The sequence below is a fragment of the Cydia fagiglandana genome, chromosome 3 (genome assembly GCF_963556715.1).
Source record: "Cydia fagiglandana chromosome 3, ilCydFagi1.1, whole genome shotgun sequence".
NCBI classification, from domain to species: Eukaryota; Metazoa; Arthropoda; class Insecta; order Lepidoptera; family Tortricidae; genus Cydia; species Cydia fagiglandana.
Genome location: NC_085934.1, coordinates 22,259,356 through 22,283,745, shown reverse-complemented (window position 1 = coordinate 22,283,745; position 24,390 = coordinate 22,259,356). Strand labels below are relative to the sequence as shown.

Here is a 24,390-nt window from a genome sequence, read left to right as displayed (position 1 = left end):
ATTTACATATCTGGATTCGGAGAAAGGTAGAATATGATAGTAAATATACATATCAGCACGTTACGATGTACATGGATGAGTTAATATACATATAAGACTGCCAAAAAGATATCAGGTGATTAGTTTCATTTGATGCATTATGATTTGCACTTTGTCGTGAATACTATGTGTGAAATTAGCAGGTCATTATTATTAAGAGGCTTTTACGCTCTACTGTTGGGCAAAACGGTCTTTGCATGTCTGGTTAAGAGTTTTACGTGCGAAACAGGTACCATTACGGTGCCATTACCTAGTAAAATATAAAGTATATTAAATATCAGTAACAACAAAGCGTAATGGAGACTTTCTATACAGAGCTCCGCCTGACATACTAGGTACATGACTGCTCTTATGTGGCCAGCAATAGGAATAGTTAAAGTTTCAGACTGGGTCATGCTGCGGGTTGCGGGTATTGTCTAAGCTCGCAAGCACTTTGTGCTCGGTATGTGCTATTGGTGCTATTCTGTTTCTACTACAGCCTGAATGTTTTAGTTGAATTACTCGTTAAGAGCCCTTCAATGTGCACACTAGCGCCACAGCTAAATAATCGTGATTATTTAAATTTAACGAAAGATATTGAAAAAAGGGGGCCGCTACGTACTGTATTGTGTATTTACGTACCTTTTGAATACATCAAACTAGTTTTTATGTTGCTGGTCTCGTCGATCTAGGAACTTAAAACAAAAACGGCCGTTTTAACTTTGGACGCATAGATTGACAAATCCAGCAACATAAAAACTAGTTTGATGTATTCAAAAGGTACTTAATAGTAGTTTATGTGACTGCTACATAATGAGAGGCATTAAAATAAGAGTGTGGGTTTAAGAAACGAACGTTAGTGAGTTTCTTAATAGGATCACACGAGTGTTTTAATGCCTAATTATGTACAGTTACATACACTACTTTATCTAAACACATACTTAAAACTAACTAAAAGATGAACTGTACCTCAAATGACGGTGAATGAAAACTTTTTTCACGCATGTCACACATCCGTAGTTTTTTTAAATTCCTAAACAAAAGAATGAAGTCCCTATTCTCATGTCACTCGAGATCAAATATCGTGCGGTTTATATTTAAAAAACATACTAAATTGACGTTTCGTATCGATAACTGTTTTAATATCTATGGATACTAGAATAGAGACCTACTTCAGTTTTGACTGCTGTTCCAAATTTAAACTCATAACCTACAAAAATCTATAACGTTATGTACATTAAAGTACAAATTTTCCTACTACCACAGATAAGAAAGTTCTCATAGTAAAATTGGTTGTAATAAAGCTTGTCATTTCTTACGGTTTCTGAACGCAATATAGAGCACTAATGACATGTGTGTAGATAAACACACATTACAGTACATAGCGGCCCTCTTTTTTCAATATCTTTCGTTAAATTTAAATAATCACGATTATTTAGCTGTGGCGCTAGTGTGCACGTTGAAGGGCTCTTAAATTAAACGATACCTAACAAGCATCCATGAGAACCGAAAGAAAGTCCTGCACTGAACCATATTCACTGGATAAATCTCTGGTTTTATTATACCCAGATACAAAAATAACAGTTTAATTATCCAATCTATAAAACATTAAGCTATTTTTACTCATATGACAATTTATTCATCTGATAGATTTCTTGATAGCGTGATTCAGGGTTCGGTAAGACGGGAAAACGCCATCTACCGAACAACTCGTACAGTTTAAATAAACCTTTTCCTAGAAACTTTCATAGCACAAGTGCAAAAAAAGAAAAACAACATTATCAAAATCTGTAGTGGCTAAAATCTGTATCAAAAACACAGACCAGATTTTTATTTATTATTCATTCTTGATTATTAGGTAACAAAGCAACGTTGAAGGAAGTAATTACTAGGAGCACTAATGAAGGCAGCGCCTAAATGAAGATTTATCTCCGGAGACTTTGATCCAGGGTTATTTATTAAAATAGTAATGAGCAAGGCTTTCTTTTAAAATGGAAAACGAACTGTCTCAGTTGATACCGTTTAATACCTTATGATTTTTGTTGATTATTTTAACAAAACGGGACTTATAGGCGTATTGGGATTTTAATAACAAGCCACGGCTAGTCTGTGGCCATGAATAAGCCCATTCATAATAAAAAAAAAATGATTAAAATCTGGATCAGATGTGGATCTGATTTGTCAATGTCAAAAATGACGTTTATGGACCCAGAAATGGAAATTCGTCGTACGAGTAAATTCTTGTTTGTAATTCGCGTTGTTTTCATGTAATTAATCTCAAGGACGAATTAAATGTCTCCTTTAGTAATTATTTTCTCTCTGCGTTTGTCATTTAATTTCTTACACGAGTGACGCCGAGAGAAGTGTTCGGAGCGTTTAAATTGTGTTTCTACATTCGTACCTAATTGTTTCTATTTCTAACTAATTAGTTAATCAAACGCGACGCATGTAATGTATTTTTTTATGTACAGTGTACATTATAGGTACACCTCAAAAATATGGAACGCAGTACAAAAACATTATTTGGTTGGGTTACTATGTTTCTTGTCACTGTCCTTGATTTAGTATAAATTTACACGAATTTCCTATGAAATCAAATCTTATTCGGTAGACAATCAATTTCATCTCAAAGGCGCACCAGAGAGTGGATCAGCTACGCTAATAACGCAAATTAAAAATTGCTTACTCCAGAACTTAATTTCGCATCGGTGACAGGTGCGACTATTGTAAAATCACTGTTGCTGGCGTCACATGCGTCCATGGGCTACGATTACCACTTACCATCGGGCGGGCCGTATTCCTGTTTGCCACCATCAATGTATTATTTCAATTTTAAATTTTAAAAAAACTTCATTATATCGGAAAAAAACAGATATTTTTCTTGTGAAGTTTCTAACAATTGTCAAGATTTAGAAGAATTGTAGGTAATTCTTGACAGGAAATTAGGTATAAGTATGTCGGAATTTCGTGACAATTATAGTGTTTCTTGTGACAATTGTCATAAACTTAGCAAGTGAAATATCTGTTTTTTCCGATATAATAAAGTATTTTTAATAATACAATGATAGTGTCAAACAGGGATACGGCCACCCGATAGTAAGCGGTAACCGTAGCCCATGGATGCCTGTGACGTCAGAAACAGTGATGTTTTACAATTGTCGCACCTGTCACGTTGGTGAAACAGGGGCCAGAGCACACAGTCACTCTGGCCGAAATCGGTCACAAGCATCATCATCCTCAATTAACGATAATCAATTTCCAATTCATAAATATACAATTCAGAGCCAAAATCAAAGAGAATAAAAGATTATTTAAAATAAGGAAGCCATCTTAGAATTCACGCTAATGAATAAAACGGCACTTGTTCTGCTTATCCTTGAATTAACATAATCTGTGAAAGCGCCATTTATCTTAATAAAGGTATCGAACCTTATTTCTATCCCCTAAAAGTCGTAAATCGCATAACGGTTTCACAAACATACTACCATTTTGCAATTACATTTTGAAAACTCACGTATTGAATTTTAAGCTTTATCTTTTAAACTTAAGGTTGTATGTGCAATGATAGGTGGGTTTGGGAAAGTAAGAGCTTTTCCAGGCGATTGCTCGAAATGGATCGGTATAAGCCAAATCCATCCTCTGAAAGGTATTGTAAGTACCGTATTGCGTTATTTGTAAGGTATCGTTTCTACTGTTCTGAGATGATTTGTACGTAAGAATAAGTAAAAGCTTACGTTTCATTTATTTTTGCTTACAGACTTACTGAAGAATCGTTACTTACCTTTTCTTAAATAAATATGTTTTTATACGTATCTGATATATGTATATGACGGAGGGCGGCACCATGGGTGCTCGACCGGTTTACCAACATAACGACAAAACTGCCAACTCGTGCCTACGTTCACCCAAGAGAAACCTCTTGACGTCCCAAAGCCTTCTACCTGTCAACTTAGTTCAACAATACGCCAATAGAGGGCGCTACGAGTACTCTCTACGCAACTTTATGAATTTCGTTACAACTAAGCAATACGTAGCTCAACATTGCTAATCGATTTTATACAGGCGTCTAAAACAACTGAACTGTAACGCTGCAATAAGTTCTTCTTGAGTCACGCTCCGACATATATTATATTTTACTATTTAGATGTAATGTAAGTAAACTATCTGCTTATGTTATAAGAATAAATTAATTTCTTCATTTCTAAATGCATAATGTAGATCTGTGCGAACTCTTAAGCATATTAGCATCTTTATCGCTGCAACCTTATCTTTTCTATGCCTACGTAATTTTCGCCGCTACAAACTTTTGTATAAATTCCCGGCGCATTTCGTGAATAGCTCAGATAGCAGAAGTTATAATGTCTGGAGGATTGTAATTTGCCTAATGTTCGGGAGAAAATAACTTTGTGTGAAACGGTTTATCTATGCATTGGTGACAATTCGATTTAACAATGGCAGTTGATGTATGATGTATGACTCTCAATTTAAAGAATGTTGAATATAACGAATGATGAATGAATGGCATGACCGACAGACTTTTCAGTCGCTTTATGGGCCATTTATTTGATATGTGAAGGTACGTTTCTTTTTTTAATTTGAGAATGTGTATGTTACTTCTACTCAAAAATTCGAGCTCTTTTGATCCTTAGTAATAGAAGAAAATCCAAAATTTATGGGAATTCAGCATTTCCATAAATTTTTCCATTCCGTTAACGTCATACTAAGCTTATGAAAAAGGGTAATGAAATAGAAATAAACATCTGGACACTGCTTATAAAATTTTGATCCATTAGGAACCATTAGGGTTGAAAGAGGGCGTAATTCTGAATAGAAATAAAATAACCAAAATCCCAAATTTGAAAAAAGTGTAGTGTGCAACTTTAAATAAAATGGTCTATATTAGCTTGAGACTCGGTTGACAATTGAGACCTGTAGAGGATACCACCCGGACTGACTGTCACTGTCAGCTTAGCAAGTAGACCTTCGTTAACGTTCGGTCAGTATTAAATTTAATTAAAAAGCAAGGACTGTAATTGATAATAATACGATACAACGCAGCACGACAACGAAAATGGGGCAGACATATTTAATTTACATTAAAACGATCCATGGCAGGAGTGCCATCGGAGGTTATTAAGTAAATTGGCCGAGAGTACATAATACCACTTTGTTATTACGGAACTATTAACTCTAGGGTAAAAGAAGGGTATATATTATAGTTCTACTTGCGTTGAATTACCCTTCAAGGAGAAAAAAGGAAATACACAATCAGTTACAAATACTAATCAAGTTCAAGATCATACCAAACTGGAATTCGATGAGTAATCGATGATATAAGCGGCCCAAAACCACGTGGTCGTTTTGGGCAGTCTACCCATAAATGGGAGCTTGATATAAAAGTAGTAAAACGAAATCTTTAGAAACTAAATTGTTGATCGTGAAACAAATTATTATTAACGCACGCATGATTATTTTCTATTTATATATATTTTTTTTATTATGAATGGGCTTACTTATGTGAAGAAAAATTTAGATATTACAGAAAGGTGACCGAGCCTGACGTGATTCAAGATTCAAGGACAACATTTCAAGCATTAACAAAATAACTCAGTCGGAACATCCAGCTTCTTCTTTAAAGGCCATCGTTAAGGCTCTGAGGCATCGAGCCTTATTTAACGAAGACTTCGAAACAACCTATCTTGGAGAAAACAGCCATTTTATCGGAAATTTTGCTCTCATTTCTGCTGCTATTACATTTAACAGCGTCTATATTTCTTGTTCGAAACCTATTTGGGCTGAAATGATTGCTCAATTTGCTAAAATTAGAAATTTTTAGAATATATTCAAATTGCTTACTTGTATAGATTTTCCTCCTTTCGATATTTTATCTTTCGTGAAATTGTTACTACCGTACCGGAAGGCGCTGCGTGGGTAGACCCCACACAAGGTGGACTGATGACCTGGTAAAGGTCGCGGGAGACCGCTGGTTGCGGGTGGCGCAAGACCGGTCATTGTGGCCATTGGGGGTGGCCTATGTCCAGCAGTGGACGTTCTCTGTCTGATATAATGATGATGATGATGATAAAAATTGTTACTTGAGAATAACATTGTATTTTTCACAAAACCTGAACTAACTCACCTAACAAAGTGTGTTAGTGTCATAAATGTCATATTTGACGTAACTGTTAACGAATTGGTGGTGGCTTTCGGACGAAAGAAGCGCCTAGCGTCCGTTAGCTCGTTGGGTGGACGACATTTTAGATCACGGGGCACTTCTGGATGAGACTAGCCCAGGAACGCGAAAAGTTGCGTACACGAAGAGAGGCCTGCTCAGCAGTCGGCAAAAGGATGATGATGAAGATTTTATGAAACACCAAATCGGGAGTCATGAAATTAAGGGGAGAGGCCTTTACCCAGCAGTGGGACACTCAAATAGGCTAGGAAAGAAAATGACACTTCACACTTTGTCATTTGTCATTACAAAGTCCGTGCAGAGTAAGCTTTTCAACAACTCCACAAAAAATACATAAATAATACATATCAGGGGACATCTTACACAGATCAACCTAGCCCCAAACTAAGCAAATGTGGTTTACTTCACTAAAATCCATTTTAACATGCATATGATAATGCAGATACACCGTCTGAGGTAAAACGAGTTTCAGGAGATTACTTTCAGCAAACAACAATATTTAAACAAAACCTCAAACAAGTTTCTACATTTATATCCACTGGGGTGTATTTTAAAAGTACCCAAGGAGCAGTAATATGCCTCATACAATTTGGTAAAGTTTTGAATGACCTTGACATGATTTTGCACGTCGATGGCAAACAAGCATACGGCTCTTTTAATAACAAAACTACCGTGAGACACAGACATATTAAAAATATTAAGAACGGGTCACTCACGTATTTTAAGGTGAAAAAGGAGCTGAGATTTAAATATTTTAGGTAAATATACCCGTTTCGCTAACGGAAGCGGCTCCTAAAACTAGTGCGATAAGGACAAGGCGAAAAATCCTGCGTAAGAATCTCAAAAATCGAGGTTTCGTACTCGACTGTTTCCTCCTCCAAAACTTAATCAATCGTTACCAAATATGGAAATCTAAATGATTATGAGATTATCTATGTCGGACCGTTTTGCTTTTTTGGCTAATTGATATCAGGTTTTGAATAACACGCCTCTCATTGCGGCATAGTCAATAAAAAACAAAAATATCTTTAAAAGGAGCATTTCACGGGCTTTCCCGTACAAACGCATTTTATTTCTTGTGTTGCGACTTTTTTCTCGGCATTTAAAGCAGGCGATTATTTTTATGTGCATATTTTTGACCACTTGTCATAGATAAGGAAACTCTTAGACCTTTAAATCTTCAGAAACTTCGCGTTTGTACGGGACAACGGTAGACAATTTCATGGAATGCTCCAAAAGCAAAACGGTCCGACAAGATATTGACAATATTAATCTGTGTTGAAAAAATCATTGCTCTAGCTTCAAAACCCACGGAGGAAACAGTCGAGTACGTTTGTATGGAGAAATGACCACTCCTGCTGGCTCTTAAGTCGAAAAAGCGTTTTTCGACTTAAACTACGTGCGAGTGACCCGTCCTTAATATAAGCATACGGCTCGCCTATTAGTATTAAGCGGTCCCTTAGCCAATGGACACCTGGAACTCCAGTTGTGTTACATGCGCGTTGCTGACAGATAAATTTAATTTAAAGAAAATGTATCGTCAACTTTTTTCAAAGATTTAAGCTTTATGGTGAAAGCATTCTATTATATTGTCCACATGCTCCAAAGGACAAACCCTCGTTATCCGAAACGATTATCTATACAACCAATGTCGACATTGCCAGAGATATACACAACAAAATAAGAAACAAATTAACTCTTGTTTCAAGCAGACACTACTAAAATAAACGTAAGAAAAATACGGCGATTTTCACGTATTGGTCACGCGCGCCGCTCAGGTGTGCAAGCGGGACATCGCATCGCGGGGCTATATACGTGCATGGCGCTGTCTCGCTCACGCACCGGGTGCGTCCCCATCAGTGTGACTTGCCCAGACCAATCCCACAAGTAAATGGCGCCGTGAAACGATATTGCCGTGTCATAATGGTGGAATAATACATGAACTATGCGCCGGAATGACGTCACGGATGTCGGGTGGTCATATTAGGGATTATATTTGTTATTGTTATCATGAAGATTGAGATTGAGACACGGAAGGTAACAATAATAAATAGGTTTCTATTACAATGCTGATTTAGGTGTCTTATGTAAAATTTAACATTTAAACTATTTGTTCATATTTGTTAAATATCAGGCGAGTCGCGTTGATGAGCGATCAAGGTCATCTTGCTGACCTAGGCCGGAAAATTTGTACGAAAATTCATTACTGGGGCGCTTTGCTTAAATGCGCGCCTACTACATATTTCGAACGTAACGACAATATTTCCACGTCATTTGCAGTTCATTACCTCATTAGATACAGATGATTAGATTCTTATAAGGATTTTGCCAACCCTTGTAGGTATAAATTATTGGTCTAAAACAAACTGGCGTTAAGATCTGTCAAATAAAATTAAGAATAAGTATATTCTTTCCATAACACTAAAACTTTACATTATCACGCAGAATATTATTACTTATTACCCATGTTCAAACATATTCAATTTAGTTCAGCCTTTAATCTTATTTGCTGGATATCATTTTGCATGTTTACTACGTACCTACGCATTTATTGGATTACTTTAGCACCTTTTTTTACGTTATTATATTTGCATACATTGCCATCCATTATAATGGATGAGAAATTTTCAACAAGTTTTTTATAAAAATAAAATAAAAAAAGGAAAGGAATAAGGAAAGGGGAGGAAAATAAGCTGTTGGTGGCCGAAAGGAAGATTCTCCGCAAAATCCTCGGCCCAACGCAGAGACCCGATGGCAGCTGGAGAATCCGAAAGAACGCCGAAGTTGAAGAACTAGCTGCTGAACCAAACATCATTGGTGTGACAAAGGCGCAAAGGCTTCGGTGGCTCGGCCATCTTCAGCGAATGGAAGGTGATCGGGCGGTGAAAAGAGCGTTTGAGGGAAAACCGATAGGACGCCGCCCGGTTGGTCGACCTAGGTATCGATGGGCGGATGTGGTGGACGCTGATCTGCGCGAGCTCCGGGTTGAGAACTGGCGAGACACGGCACAAGACCGGGATCAGTGGCGAGCAGTCGTGTTGGAGGCCAAGACACACTTTGGGTCGCTGCGCCAGAGGAGTAAGTAAGTAAGTTTTTATACGTTTTCACGGTGACAGAATCAAGCATCTCTATTGAGCGTTATCAAAAATTCATCATGATCATCATATCAGTCAGAGGACACAGGCCTCCCCCAAACAGTGCCACAATGACTGGTCTTGCGCCAACCGCATCCAGCGGACTCCCGCGACCTTTACCAGGTGCATTATCAAAAAATCGACGACTGCGAAATAAGATGGCCGATGGGGTCGAAAAGTGCTCGAGTGGAGACCACGGACTAGCAAGCGCAGCGTAGGACGTCCACCCACAAGATGGACAGACGACCTTGTTAAGGTCGCCGGAAGACGCTGGATGCGGGTCGCTTCGGATTCTTAAGTCCAAGGGGGAGGCCTATGTTCAGCAGTGGACGTCTTATGGCTGAGATGATGATGATGATGAAGTGAGCCATACATACCTGAAATGATGTGACTGCGAGCTGAGAAAGTCCATCGACGTAAGGCCCGAGCACCGCATGCTCGCGTACGCGCAGAGATCTGCGCGTCGTCTCCGGATCGAGGAGATCGTGCACTCGTTCGTTGTATATCTCCATGTAGGAGACTTCCACCTGACGACAAAAAAACATAGTTTTCTAAACAGTTGAGTTTAATACCTGGAATATGAAGGACTTTGGAGTAGGATATCTGGAACCAAAGGACTTTAAAACGCTACCCATAAGCTCCATCATCCGACACATGGATATGGTGGGAAAAGCTCTTGAGTAGCTGACGGGTCTTCTCTAGGGAGTAACTGCACAAAAGATCCCTATGGGTCGAAGTGTATCCGCAAGGGTCCCCGAAAACAATAAGAATAAGATAAGATAAGATAATACCTGGAATATACTCGTTGCCCAACGGCAGATTGGTAGATTAAAATATTTTTTGAACGCGAAGTGCAACGGAGACTCGGTGAGGTATTTCAGTTAAGGTTTTGGTATAAATGTTTTAGTTTTATTAATCAAATTCTGAAATCGGTAATCTGCCGCTGGACAATCTGTACAATACCGGCAAGAGACGCTCTAAGATTAAAGGAAATTATATATATACATACCTATATATAGATATAAACATATACCTATAATATGTCAGAGGTTAAATAACGCATCCATCAAAAGATGTCAAAAAGGGACGAGAATTATTATTGGCATCTTATCATCTGTTATACGGGACGTATACTCGATCTCTTTCTGTCTAAAGCTTCTAAGAGAGACGGCCGAATTAGCCAGTTACACAGCCCAATTTCAACCTGACCCGGCATCAATTAAACTAGCGCTCCATTGGAGGTCGATAGATCAATCAGCTGTTCCGAGAATAAAGTTCCAATTCGTCGAATGGAAATTATTAAGTGGCTGTCGTATACCGTGACGTCAGAATCACTGTATCGAAATATATTTGAACAACGTCGATATTTTTAGGCTGATAAGCAGTTTTTACTGCCGAATTTTCTCGGATGGGTACAAAATTTTACATCTTATATCTTCTGTCTGTCCTTGTCCCACGTTGGGCGCCAAAACTGTCACGTTGCGTACGTACTCTTTCAAGCTCTTGGAAGAGTACAAAGTTATGAGATGTTACAAAGTGGACATAGTTTTGGAGCTATTAAAGCGGAGTCGCTAGCAAAAGCTTTGTAGCCCCATAAACTTTACTCGTAATGGGAGGATTTCGAGAAAATGCGTCGTCTACGACTTTCAGCCGAAACTGCAGTTCTTAACTGCATTACCTATTAATGTCTCCAGCGATTCAGCAATGGCCAGTGCAATGCCCGTCCCCAACCATTGCAGACGATTCTAAACCTTATTACAATACAGCATGGTTTAAAATAGTCAGTAAAGCTTAGCTAGTTTAGCTTCTAATTCCAAAAAGTCGTACCTCTCAAAATGCTAGTACGGACATACGTCTTATTGGTGTTAAGACTTAATTTTCAGACAGATTCTTTAGATTACTGCAGTGAATGGACTTAACTGGATAGTAGCCAACAGTGACTGGCCTGAGAACGGCTTATTTGACGTAAAATATTGCACAGGTTTTCTTATCCTGTGTAGCAATAATCCTTCGTAGCAATTTTTCGCCTAATCTAATTGTCATTTTAATTAGGAGTCAATTCTCGACGCTAGAGCGCTCGACTTTCTCCGTAATTGTGTACGCATGGACGCTAGATGAAATTGATGACAGTTTTTTTTTTAACAAGGTTTTATTAGGTCGACCTGTATGTAACTAACTATGTAATGGAATCTAAGGTAACTAATTTAACCATCTTCCAAGGATCGTAGCGTCATGAAAATTGGCAGCTGTATGTAGTTCTGATGACAATACAACAATATGGTACTGTCGAACTGATCTGATGATGGAGACAGGAGGTGGCCGTGAACTCTCGACCTGTATGTAACTATGTAATGGAATCTAAGATAACTAATTTAAGCATCTTCCAAGGATCGTAGCGTCATGAAAATTGGCAGCTGTATGTAGTTCTGATGACAATACAATAAAATGGTACTGGCGAACTGATCTGATGATGGAGACAGGAGGTGGCCATAGGAACTCTGTGATGAAACAACGCAACCTAATTGTGTTAGGGGTTTTTAGAATTGTCTCGATGAGTATTAGTTGTAGGTATATCGTAAGAAAAGTACAGTCAGCGATAAAAGCTTGTACCAAAAATGAAATTTTTGCCAAAAACTTATTTCTGATCAAATTGTCAATTGTTATCCGGTCTGGATGAGCCTTTTGAAAGAGCGTTATTCAGCACGTTACTTAACTATGAGCACATCTATGTATATCTAAGTCGCACAGAAATTCATAAATAATCTGGTCCATTTCTGCGCTGAATTTTCATCCCGCATATCTAGCCCTAAGATCATAGTGGTAGTACTTAGATATGTACATAGAGTTAAACCAAGAAAAGTATGAAGCGGTTTTGATAGCCCACGCTGTGCAAGTGTTATTTATACGTCATACGGCCCTATTCTAACTTTAGCACTAGAGATCATCTAAAAATCTAAAGATCTAAATCTAGAGATGAATAAGATACGATATCGAGAAGATATAGTCATTTGTAAGTTAGATATGTCAAATTTGACGTTTCCGCGATTCTGGAGGTCCTCTTGAACGCTTTCGACAAGTTATGACTTAGATATCCAAGTCACATCTAGTCGATATCTAATGTAAATCTAGTTGATCTCTATATCGTCTCTAGATCTTGTGATTATCTCGTTTCCCGAATACGCGTGATAATTTCATAGAAGTTTGACGTTTAAAATAACACTTGCACGGCGTGGGCTATCAAAATCCCTGCAGACCCTGTAAATATCTATCCTATACCTTATATGTGAGCGCTGGCGGTGACTGCTGCCTCGCAATTCTCTCGAAGAGGGCGTCGCATAACCGGGGGATGATGCCGCCTTCGTCAGCCCCCGGGGCCCCCATCATTGTGTACGATTTTCCGGAACCTGTGGAAGAAAGGATAGGTCAAAAAGAAAAAGAAATAAATTGTTCCGCCTAAAAATAAATACAATAGAAATGTTCAAAGGTGAACTTTTGTCTGCACGGGATCTCTTCGAGCTATAAATCTTTAAGGGCCCATTTAGAAGATGCGAGAGCTCGCATGCGAGTTTCATTACATTGCGGGTTTTGATCGGTCGGTGGAATTGGACGTAACCAACAGTCCGCAATGTAACTAAAATCGCATGATAGTTCGCGCGCCGTCTAAATCATCCCTTAGACTCACTCTGAGCCCTCTAAGGTCTCGAAAAGTATTAAAACAACTACCGGAGAGTGGATGTGAAATGCATACTTTATAAATCTCTAAATTTTGTATCATATACTAGTTTATACAATTTTGAACCGTATTATAATGACAAAATATTATAAAATTGCGTGGCAACTGGCAATATGAGTCGGGTGCTTTCAGGAAATGTCAACCGGCTCTTGAAATTAGAAAGGCTCGTGAGAGGCGTCCTTTTTGGCCATTTTGTTTTAAACTCAAAGCTTAAATGATAAACGGACAGATTAATGTTTAACTTGTAAGAGCATTTTCTGGTTTTAAAATATGTACTATGGTCAAGTTTAGTTATGTTAAGTGGCTATGGTATAATGCAAGCATTTATTATTATTTCATCATCATCATTCATCATCATTTCAGCCTATGTACGTCCCACTGCTGAGCACAGGCCTCCTCTCATGCGCGAGAGGGCTTGGGCTATAGTTCCCACGCTAGCCCAATGCGGATTGGGGACTTATATTATTATTTAGTTTAGCTTAAGGAATATTTATTTCATGCTGTGTTTTTAGAATAGAATACATTTATTGTTTACATTATTAGCAAATTATAAGTCGAGTATGGTGAACTGTATAAATAGTACACCATAAGCAATACGCAATTACCTATCGCAAATCTCAATCGAAAGCGGCTAGCCGTAAGCGATATCTATGTATGCTTGATAATTTTTTATATTAATTTAATTTGGTTTGGATTTATGTAAGTAAATTTAAATAATGTACCTTTTTAGGTGCATAATATAAAAGTCTAATTCACTAAAACTCCTGACATATTCGTATTCCGGCCGCATTCCTGACAAACGGCAAAAATTCCTGACATGTCAGGAAAATTTCTGTCATCTGGTAACCTAAAAGAAAAACTGGGCAAGTGCGAGTCGGACTCGCGCACGAAGGGTTCCGTACCATAATGCAAATAAAAGGAAAAAAAAACGGTCACCCATCCAAGTACTAACCCCGCCCGACGTTGCTTAACTTCGGTCAAAAATCACGTTTGTTGTATGGGAGTCCCACTTAAATCTTTATTTTATTCTGTTTTTAGTATTTGTTGTTATAGCGGCAATAGAAATACATCATCTGTGAAAATTTCAACTGTCTAGCTATCACGATTCGTGAGATACAGCCTGGTGACAGACGGACGGACGGACGGACAGCAGTCTTAGTAATAGGGTCCCGTTTTACCCTTTGGGTACGGAACCCTAAAAACTCATCATCCAGCCTATTGTCCAAAGGTTTACCTTTGTTATTATTGTTATTAAGCCTCAAAACATAACCTGTCAACAGCTCGTAACTTAGTTAACCCCTGAATGTTGATCGATCGTCACAACGATGAAGCATCTGCCCGTTCTCACGGACCAGTATCAAGCAGGCTTAGTAATTAATTAATTATAACAATACCGATACAATTACACGTGTACAAGTTGTACGCCCTTTTACAGTATTTAAAACAATGCAGGCTTTACAGTTGAATGAGCTTTTGAAACAAAAAGGAAATTTTTTGATACCAAGCTTTTCTTTTTAAGGGGAATTGGTCGATTACTTCTCCATACAAACGCAGTCCTAGTTTTACACAATTATGCCAGATCTATGCCCGCTAGTTTGTTTTGATTAGATTTTTTAAATTATTCTAAGAGTTAGGACCTTTCAGAATTTGCATAGAAGTCATTTTTCGCTTCTAACTCTTATATAATCATTAAATAAATCAAAAAAATCAAACGAGCGAGCTTAGCTGTGTTTAAAATAAAAACGTATCCGGAGAAAAATAAGTTTTTTTCAATAATTTCATTTTTGGTACAAGCTTTTATCGCAGACTGTACTTTTCTTTCCACAGGCAACTAATACTCATAGAGACAATTCTAACAACCTTACACACACATTGAGATCTACAATCAACACCAAAATCAGAATGATTTCAGATATGTCTTAGGAATGACTTAACTAATATAAAGAAAATGTCAACGAGTATGAAAATAATGTACCTCCACATTTTTACAAATCGATTTCAACTTACACTCTAAACAATAAAGTTTACATTCGAAAATCAAGCATTCGAAGACAATGGAAATATAGGAGCAAAAGAAATGAGAAATATATAGGGAAATTATACGACGGTTACATACCACCTGGCGTCCGCAAACTATTCAAATATATATACGTTCGTTCAAAATAGGGTAGGCCTGGGTGAGATTCGATTTATTAATGTAACTAAACTTTTTTACAGATAAGTCAAAACCGATCTTTAAGGCAATATCATAAAAAACGACTTACAGATTGGATGTCTATTTTCAACTCCTGCTTAAAATATTAGTTGTAAATTGTTTTAGTAGTATAAGAGTGACATTCCATTTCCAACTGCAGCTGCAATACTGTTCATTTTACTATGGAAATTGACAATGACAGCGACGCGTTTCCATAGTAAAATGAACAGTATTGCAGCTGCAGTTGGAAATGGAATGTCACTCTTAGTGACTGACTAGCTGATAGTTCCACTACTTGATGTCTGAGATGTCGACTACGAAATAACTCGCGTTTTGGTAAGAAAACTGGACCCCTATTCGACAAGCGACGTTTGAGGTATCGTGTTGATTTCCCGTTGATGTGGGAAAAATCATAAGTTCTCGAATACGTACAATGTCAAAATTTGACATTAACAATCCACAGTTAGGGTGACAAGCAAAACAAACCGAACCACCCTTAGTTTAGAGTGGAGTTTTGGTTGTACCAAATGATATTATTTATTTATTTTACTTTATTATCCACCGTTGATGGAATCAACACTCAGTATGCAATAAAATCAACTGTTGATTTGACGTGGACGCGAAATCTGACAGTTGTACATGTCGAATTTGGCCCCTGATGTATGGAGTTACTACTCTTTCTTTACTCATATTACTCTATGGTTTTTAATCAACGAATATTCTCGATGCGTATGTGTATAGCAAGCTCCAGGCTTGAGAAATGATGATCCCGCGCTGGCACCGCGCCAGCCATTCATGTTGAGAGCTCCGAGTGGAAAGGGGAAATTGGAACTGGCTGGAAATACGAGGGGCTGGGTATGCGACACAAAAAAACAACTGTGTCTATAGCTGAGCAACGGAGCAACGCATTTTTAACCGTCGAAAAGGTTCTCGGTTCAGCGAGATCTTTTGTTGTGTTTTCACCGAGTTTTCCAAGTATGAGTATAAAAAAGATTATAATTCGTTGCTTATCATGAAAAGCGGCACAAAACAAAATGCAATGCCGTTCGATTTTAAATCTTACCAGTAAAAGATAGAATATTAAATGCAATAGCGTTTCATTTTGAGTTGTGCCACCATTCATGACAAGCAACGAATATGTATATACTTAGAAAGCCTGTTCACTTATGAAAAACAAAGTCTCTCTAAATTGCCGCGTACAGGAGGTGTTGACACTAAAAGCTGACAGCCCCATAGTGGCAGTCGGAGAATTATGGTTACCCGTGTCTTGTAGCGGTTTTGATTTATACAAGACAAATCGGAGGAAGGCCTTTTGTTTTCGGTGCTTTTGTTTAAGGTACAGTCAGCATCCAAGGAGCGGATCAGACTACGCCTCAAATACTCAAAAGTATCTACCTCTGAAATCTCACCAAAATGGCATCATGTCTTTATAAGTATTATAGTTCATTTTTTTGCATTAGAAATAAGGTAAACAATCTTAATGTGTCTTTTAATTGAAAAACACATTTTAAAAATAAGTTACGGCAAATATGTAACAAATATGAATCTAATACAATCATTTATATTCTTCTGCTTTCATAAGTAATAGTCACTGATTTTTAAAATGCGTTTTTCAATTAAAAGGCATGTTAAGATCGCATACCTTCTTTCAAGTTCTTTCTAATGCTAAAAAAATTAACTATAAATAGCAAGCAAGCAGTATATTGCATAAAATGCTAAAAAAAAAAGAACTATAAATAGCAAGCAAGCAAGCATTAGTTATAATCCGTTTATCAAACTATCAAACCTTATCTCGAACTGACCCGAGATAGCTATTTTAAACTATTACAGCGATATAACTTTTGGTAAAATGTCGTCCTAACTACAGCCACAATGGTCTTAACGAACGATTCCGGTTATCGGCTTAGCTTATTAAACATAAATAATGATATATGACTAAACATTAACGTGAAAACTATATCAGCTTACTAATATTAAAAATGTTTGTATGTTTAGATATATCGAAAAACATACCTAAATAAATGAATTTTTAAATCAAGAGCGGGTGAACGTTCTGAAAAAAAAAAAATTTTTATATTTGTCCACACTTACCATCAGTGAGATTGTGTTCAAGCTCAAGTTCAAATATACTTTATTCATGGAGGCTTAGCAACAAACACTTATGATTAAAAGGTATATTATCTTAATTAAGCTAATGTTAGATAAAAGTGTGGTTAGATGGTATAGGTAGTGGAAAAGCTTTACTAAGCTTGCTATATAAACCACTTCGAAGCACTAACATAAACATAACACAAACCACTTTAATGAGAACCTCATCCATTTAGTTCAAGACGTATAGCTAGGTATACCTAGATCTAGACATAGCCAGGCCAGGTATACGGAGCGAAGCGCATTCGACAATTAATGAGCGCAAACATTGGATAGTCAGGAATTGGTTCAAGTGATGAGAAACTTGATTAATGCTTAAAGTATTATTTATAATTTATAAACTGCGGTATTGTATCATCGTAAAGAGATAAAAACTGTATATTAAGGTGTATTCGGGTACCTAATCCAGAAAAGTTCAGAGTGTAGGATAATTAAAAAAAAACTGAATAGAAGGAATTTTGTTATGGGTGATTCTGATGGTATACGTTTTAATTGGTCAGTGAGGCAAATACATGAAACAGATGTGTGAACGAGTGTTAAATAACAAATTATCAATAGCAGATCTTATACCAACACAACTAAATAAATAAGTAATTTCAGATCCACAAGCATGTGTATCCGCGAAACACGGCACAGATTTAATCCACAAAAAAATCTAGGCTTTGACGACTGGGCAGCCGTACCGTAGACCTAGCCCTAACCCACAACTACCAACCAACTCTCTTTATATAAGGTGTCATTCTATGAAACTTGCTAACTATGTAAACAAAAGTCACTAGTAAATTTATTATCATTTATGTTTACATAGTTAGCAAGTTCAATAGACTAACACATTATGTATTTTTTTTCTTGTTTCAATTTTAATAAACTTGGTGTTGCTTTTTAGCAAAACAAAATGTATTAAGCATAGACGTCTGCTAACGACACCACTGCTTTCGAATCCGCTGCCGCTTGGACCACACCCCGGCGACACACCTCTGGCACCTGCAGTTTTAGGTCACCTGTTCCCAGTCTTTGTTCTCCGACCCTACCTATCTATCTACAAAAGTACAGACAGCAGTAATGTCAGGCCTCGTTGCGTACACGCTTGACTTTGATATGGAGTGTGCAGAAACGACTGACTCTCCTGACTTTAATGGCTCCTCTACACGATGGGCCAACGCCGGCCACTCCAAGGGACGCAGCCATGCGGTACAATGAGATAGCAATATCACTCTCACGCATAAAGGCGTCCCTTGGAGTGGCCGGCGCTGGCTCATCGTACAGAGGAGCCATAACATTAAAGCCCCATTTAGACGGCTGAAAATATTACACGTAAGCTACACAAAAATAGCGCAGCATATTTTTAAGCACGTCTCAAAGCTCCACCTTAAAGGATTTTGACTAATTTCAGATTTAAGAGTGAATCTATTTGATAAAAAACCGGTCAAGTGCGAGTAGAACTTGCCCGCCGAGGGTTCCGTACTTTTTAGTAGGTATTTGTTGTTATGGCGACAACAGCTATTACGGTTCACGAGATACAGCCTGGTGACAGACAGACGGACAGAGGAATCTTAGTAATAGTCCCTTTGGGTACGGAACCGGGTACGGAACCCTAAAAAAATATATCACTCTTAATTTGCACATAATTATTTTACAAACCTAAAATTGTGTAGTTTCTTCACACATTCTACACACCTACACGACCTACACTTTCAGCACGCCTTGCACTTAATTGGACACTCTGACTCTAATTACTCTCTAGGGTGGAAAAACGCCGTTTCTGGGGCTGATTTAAAAACTTTGCAAATAAAGCTGAACTGCGTCAAAATGCGGAGTTTCACATGTGAAGGCATTTTAGAGTTGAGATTGCTTTATTTATATACAAAAATAACGTTCTTGGCACCACTGAAGTAAATCACAATTTTATTATTTTGAAATCTAATATAGTGATGGTTGGAAGGATTTATTTGATACCTTCTCCTGGATCCTACCTTAAATCTTTGAGATTGCTCGATTAGTTAAAAGAAGATTAAGAAAACTGATTCCTTATTTTCCTTGAGCTAAGGTTCTTTCTTGAATTTCAGATATGAGTTTCTCTTCTTTCACTCTATATACTTATGATTTCTTTCTCTATATCGGCTGACGATATTTATTTTTCTTTTACGTATTTGCATGGCTTCTGTTCCTCAAACCACCAACGGAGCGGCAGCTGACGTTGATTAAGGTTCATACATGTACACATCGCCCTTAACCACTTTACGAATTATCCCCCAGAATGCGATGACCGACGAAATTAGCGCCTGGCCCGCGGTGTGACGTATATTGTATATGTATCTAAATAAACATACAAGTTTACAACTTCACTCCAAAAGCTACTTCACCATTATATTGGCAACGTCAAACTAACCAACTACCAACAAAACAAGACTGAAACAAGTTTCCCCAAACTTGTACATTCTATGCACTACAGTTGGCTTCAAAAGAGAACTTTGTGCACTAACTTTGACCACTGCTACACCCTATAGCGTCGCCATAAGGTTCAAATATCGTTAGTTAAATTAGTCCACTCCTTTACTAAGAGCATTGATCATTGGTAGATCTTATTCCTTTAGAATAAGGTTTAGATCAGTCAGTGAACTTTATTTACTTGTGCACAATGCTGCCAAGTCCGTGCAATCTAAATCGCAAATTGGCTAAACTGGCTTTTTGTCAAAGTGTATTGCTTTTGAATATGAAACTAGAATGTCAACGGTGCTTTCAATTTGCAGTTTATTCGCTCGTTTACACGTAGCGATATAATTTAACAAGCGTTTACACGTAGCGATATAATTTATAATTTATCGTATATCGTTGAGAGTAATGTGAATTCTCTTGTAAATGCAGAATAAAACACATTATTTACTATTACAACGAGGCGCCAATGACTATATATTTAAAGGCCAAACATTAGGTAAATACCGCGTAAAAATTTGGTCACCTTTTTTCAAAAAGTCACTGATAATATAAAAATTTAAGAAATTGTTTATTGGTAGTTTTCCTATGTTCAGTTCAACCCTGCATATACTCGTATTAAATAGTAGGTATAGTCAAAAGATTCTTTTTAAACATGATAAAACAACAGACAAAAATGTAACCGTATAATTTTATAGGACCAGTTTAGGAAAAACGGCTCATAAATATCTACGAGAAAATACTATTTCACCAACATAAAAACACCTTAAAATTCAAACTTTTCAACGTCTAGACTACCGTTGAACCGTCTAGAAAGTAGCTCAGGAAATATTAAAAAGTACCATATTATGCATGGCATCAAGCCAAGCTGCATGGTAGAGCAACTCCTTTGATATACCGACCATACATTAGGTACATTAAAATATGTTACGGGTAGCTGATTTACTGGTTTCAATATTTTCGGACTACAAATATTGTGGTCGTGTTGACAAAAAAAAACAATGAAAGAAGTGCAATAGTATGAGAATATTATTAAGGGGGAAGGGAAGGGGTGTTTTAGGTGACAAACTATTAAGTATACTATGTATAACCAGGAGAACTATACTCATCCTTTTCTTTTGGGCGCTAGTACTAGTGTAAGACAAAGATAGTATGATTATCTCTGTCTATGATTGAAATGAGACAGTTCTTTGACAAACTATAATTTTGATGTCTAAAATGAAGTATGTTTAATAACTAATGAACAAAGAAAGTTACTCAGCTTGCAATATCAACAATATTTTTTCTTAATTATTTTTCCAAAAAATATGTTTACGCCAAGTTGCTTATGAGTCTCTGGACGCAACCGGAAAGACACGAGGTAAAGTTTTCACACCTATAAATATTTTAATAATGATACTTTACCTTTGTATTTGTATTTATTTATTTGCATAATCATGTACATTACATTACACAGATGTTATTTGCAAAGTAAGAGGCACTGATACCCTGGTAGGGCATAGCTTCAAAACTACTCAAACACAGAAGGGTTCCAAACTTGGTAAAAGGTTAGGTTATTATTAAAAGTGTGGACCCCGTTATGCCTAACTTTCCACCTTCATGTCAAAAGTTATTTCGCGAAAGTCAATTTGCGGAGGATTTCAGGCTTCATTGGATTGGAAATTGAAGGAGAAATAATCAAACTGAATTATTTAGTTAAGTATAAGTATTTAGGAAGTTATTAGAACGCTTCGCTGAATTCCATTTAACGTAATACCTAGAAAGGTTTGTTAATTTTTTTCTATTTCAGGGTATTAATTATAGAACTATAGTTGGTCAAACCAATTTGTCAGTCAGTAAGAACCAGGTCATCCTTTTCTTTTGGATGCTAGTACTATTGTAAATTGTAAGACTAAGATAGTATGATTCTCTCTGTCTATGATTGAAATGAGACAATCCTCTGACAAACTATAGTATTGTGGAGATTTTGCCTAATTTTATTATTTTACATTAACGAAGAATACCTATACCTATTTACCTTATTTACTAATGCATACTAAAACTAGTTCTAATTGGCGTGACTACGCGCGAATCTATGTAATCGCATTCTGTGCAGTTCAGTCTTAATTAATGTTTCCTAAGCAAGTTAATGTCAATTTTACATTAATAACATAAAATCTCACGCACGCCACGAAATGTAAACTAGCATTTACATAATTTTACTACTGTTTACTTAGTTTTAACAACAACTATGAAACCTTTACCGACTTTAACGACGGTTATTTACCCAACAATATACGATTTAACCAACTAGACCAGTAAATATAGAACTTTTCTACGTAAAACACCCAAGAGCAGTGAATAGCTCAAAGTTGTAACATTATCCTAGTTCGTCGTATAACTAGAAATTCGGAGGATGCAAGAAAGAAGCTATGTAAATCTTACGTTCTCGAGAGATATGACCTGAAAGGCCGTTCAATTTTAAAAGGCCATATCTACAAAATCCACTTACGGTAAAATAAGGCTTTATGTCATTGACATAAGGCTTTAAGAATGAGGGAGCGTGGCCTAGTTAGAAGAATGGGACACACGCTCGCCTGCAAGCTAAGTCACAGAGCAGATATTTTATTTAAATGAGAGTGGCTTTTTAAACAACATTATCATGATTGATCTCCTTGAATCCTAGCCTTGGACAATCTCAAAACCTAACGAAGTAGAATAACTATAAAAGCCTGAAGAAGAACTCAATAATGACCCCATGTGTGATGTTCCGCGAACGGTTCAACTTTATAGCCAGCAGCAGAAGTTACTAAGCGGGCAAGGTGTTCAAAATTACCTTGACACGCTCTTATCCTCTTAACAAGCTCCTCTTGTCAGAAGTAACCTGGAATACTGCCCTCAGGTGTGGTCACCTTGTTACGAAGTCCACAAGAACCGGATCGAGAGAGTGCAAAAACGCTTCCTGGCTATATTGAGCTATACATCCGGAAAAGCACGGTGTTTGAGATCCTATCAAGACCGTTTAAAATTTTTCAAACTCTCTACTCTCAGTAACAGAAGAAAAGTTCACGACTTGATGTTCCTTCATAAGCTAGTTAACTGCCGAGGTATATGCTGTCCTGAGTTGCTAAAAACTGTGAACTTTACCATACCTAATAGATTACCTAGAAAAGGGACCTACAAACTGTTTAAAGAGCGCTTTAGGAGGACAAGGCTAGGCACCAATTCGCCAATCTCTAGGATGGTGCGGCTATACAACTCCATCCCTGACTCCATAGATATACTGAATGATCCAGAGTTAAAATTCAGAAACTCAATTGTCTTGCATCTAAATAAGTCACATTAGAGGAAAGGCCTCTACTCTTCATCCCATGGTACTTTATTACTATTTTAATTCTATGTCTGCATGCTTACATGTTCTCTTGTTTATATTTCTCTGCTTTATGTAAATTTAAGTAACTTTAAGTTAATTTTAGTTGTTTATATGTATACTCTCTTTGATATAGTACTTGCGTGAGCTGTGGTCACCTATAAGTGGCTAAGCATCTGTTAATGTTAAATGTCCTTGTTCCTATGTAATTGTGTACATGTATTATCCGTTGGTGATCCTTAAATTAAAAAAAAAAAAAAAAAACAAGCAAGTCGCGTCAAGATAATTTTGAACACCTGGCCCGCTTAGCAACTTCTGCTGCTGACTGTACAACGCGCAGTTTGACAACGCTAAATATTGTAATAGTAGTTTAGTTAGTAATTTAAAAATATCCTTTCTTGTTCAATTAGATTAGACCGTTTTCAACGCTCGTAAGTGGAGATTTAATCACATGTTACATTTACAAGACAGTTGCAATAAATTGCATTACATTCGCGTGGAAGCGATAGAAATAAAACCCTCAAGCGGTCGGCTAAGCCGCGACTCATTGGATTACGGCGTTCGCTCGATTTATCGAGGTACACATAGCGAACCGATCGATTGCTACATGACTGTAAGTTAAAGATACAGTTATTTGAAGGCCTAGTGGGTAGTGACCCTGCCTATGAAGCCGATGGTCCCGGGTTCGAATCCTGGTAAGGGCATTTATTTGTATGATGATACAGATATTTGTTCCTGAGTCATGGTTGTTTTCTATGTATTTAAGTATTTATATATCGTTGTCTGAGTACCCACAACACCTTCAACAGCCTTCTTGAGCTTACAGTGAGGCTTAGGCCTACTGTCCACGGAAGCGTAGCTGCATAGACGCGTATTCGTCATTGTACGCTTGGTGTACGCTTGCTTGCAGCCTACATACAAAACCGCACAACTCTGTCCACGGAGCAGCAACGTCGCGTCAGCGACGCTGCATGTAAGCTTCATGCCGCCGGGCGTACTGCGTGTTATACGCCGGGCTGCATCGCACGGACAGCACGTTGAGTATTTGTGAGAAAAAATGGCGGGAACGGCTGCAAAGTTTGTGCAAATAGTGGAAATGTCCTTTTACTCATTCTATAAAATGAATGAAATACGTTGTCATTTGCTGATAGTTCTCTTGCAGCTACGAACAGTCTACAATGTATGTTT

At 37.4% G+C, this 24,390-nt stretch overlaps 1 protein-coding gene across 3 annotated transcripts in view; it reads right to left on the bottom strand.

Annotated features, from left to right (window-relative positions):
- Positions 1–24,390, bottom strand: part of LOC134680342 (kinesin-like protein KIF13B) — a 245,555-nt gene that overhangs the window by 51,848 nt on the left and 169,317 nt on the right. For all 3 annotated transcript variants that reach the window (XM_063539462.1, XM_063539464.1, XM_063539463.1), the window contains exons 4-5: positions 12,622–12,749; positions 9,723–9,872 (exon numbers count right to left, since the gene is read on the bottom strand). In XM_063539462.1, the coding sequence (XP_063395532.1) occupies positions 9,723–9,872; positions 12,622–12,749 (278 nt within the window). The remainder of the gene's footprint in view (positions 1–9,722; positions 9,873–12,621; positions 12,750–24,390) is intronic.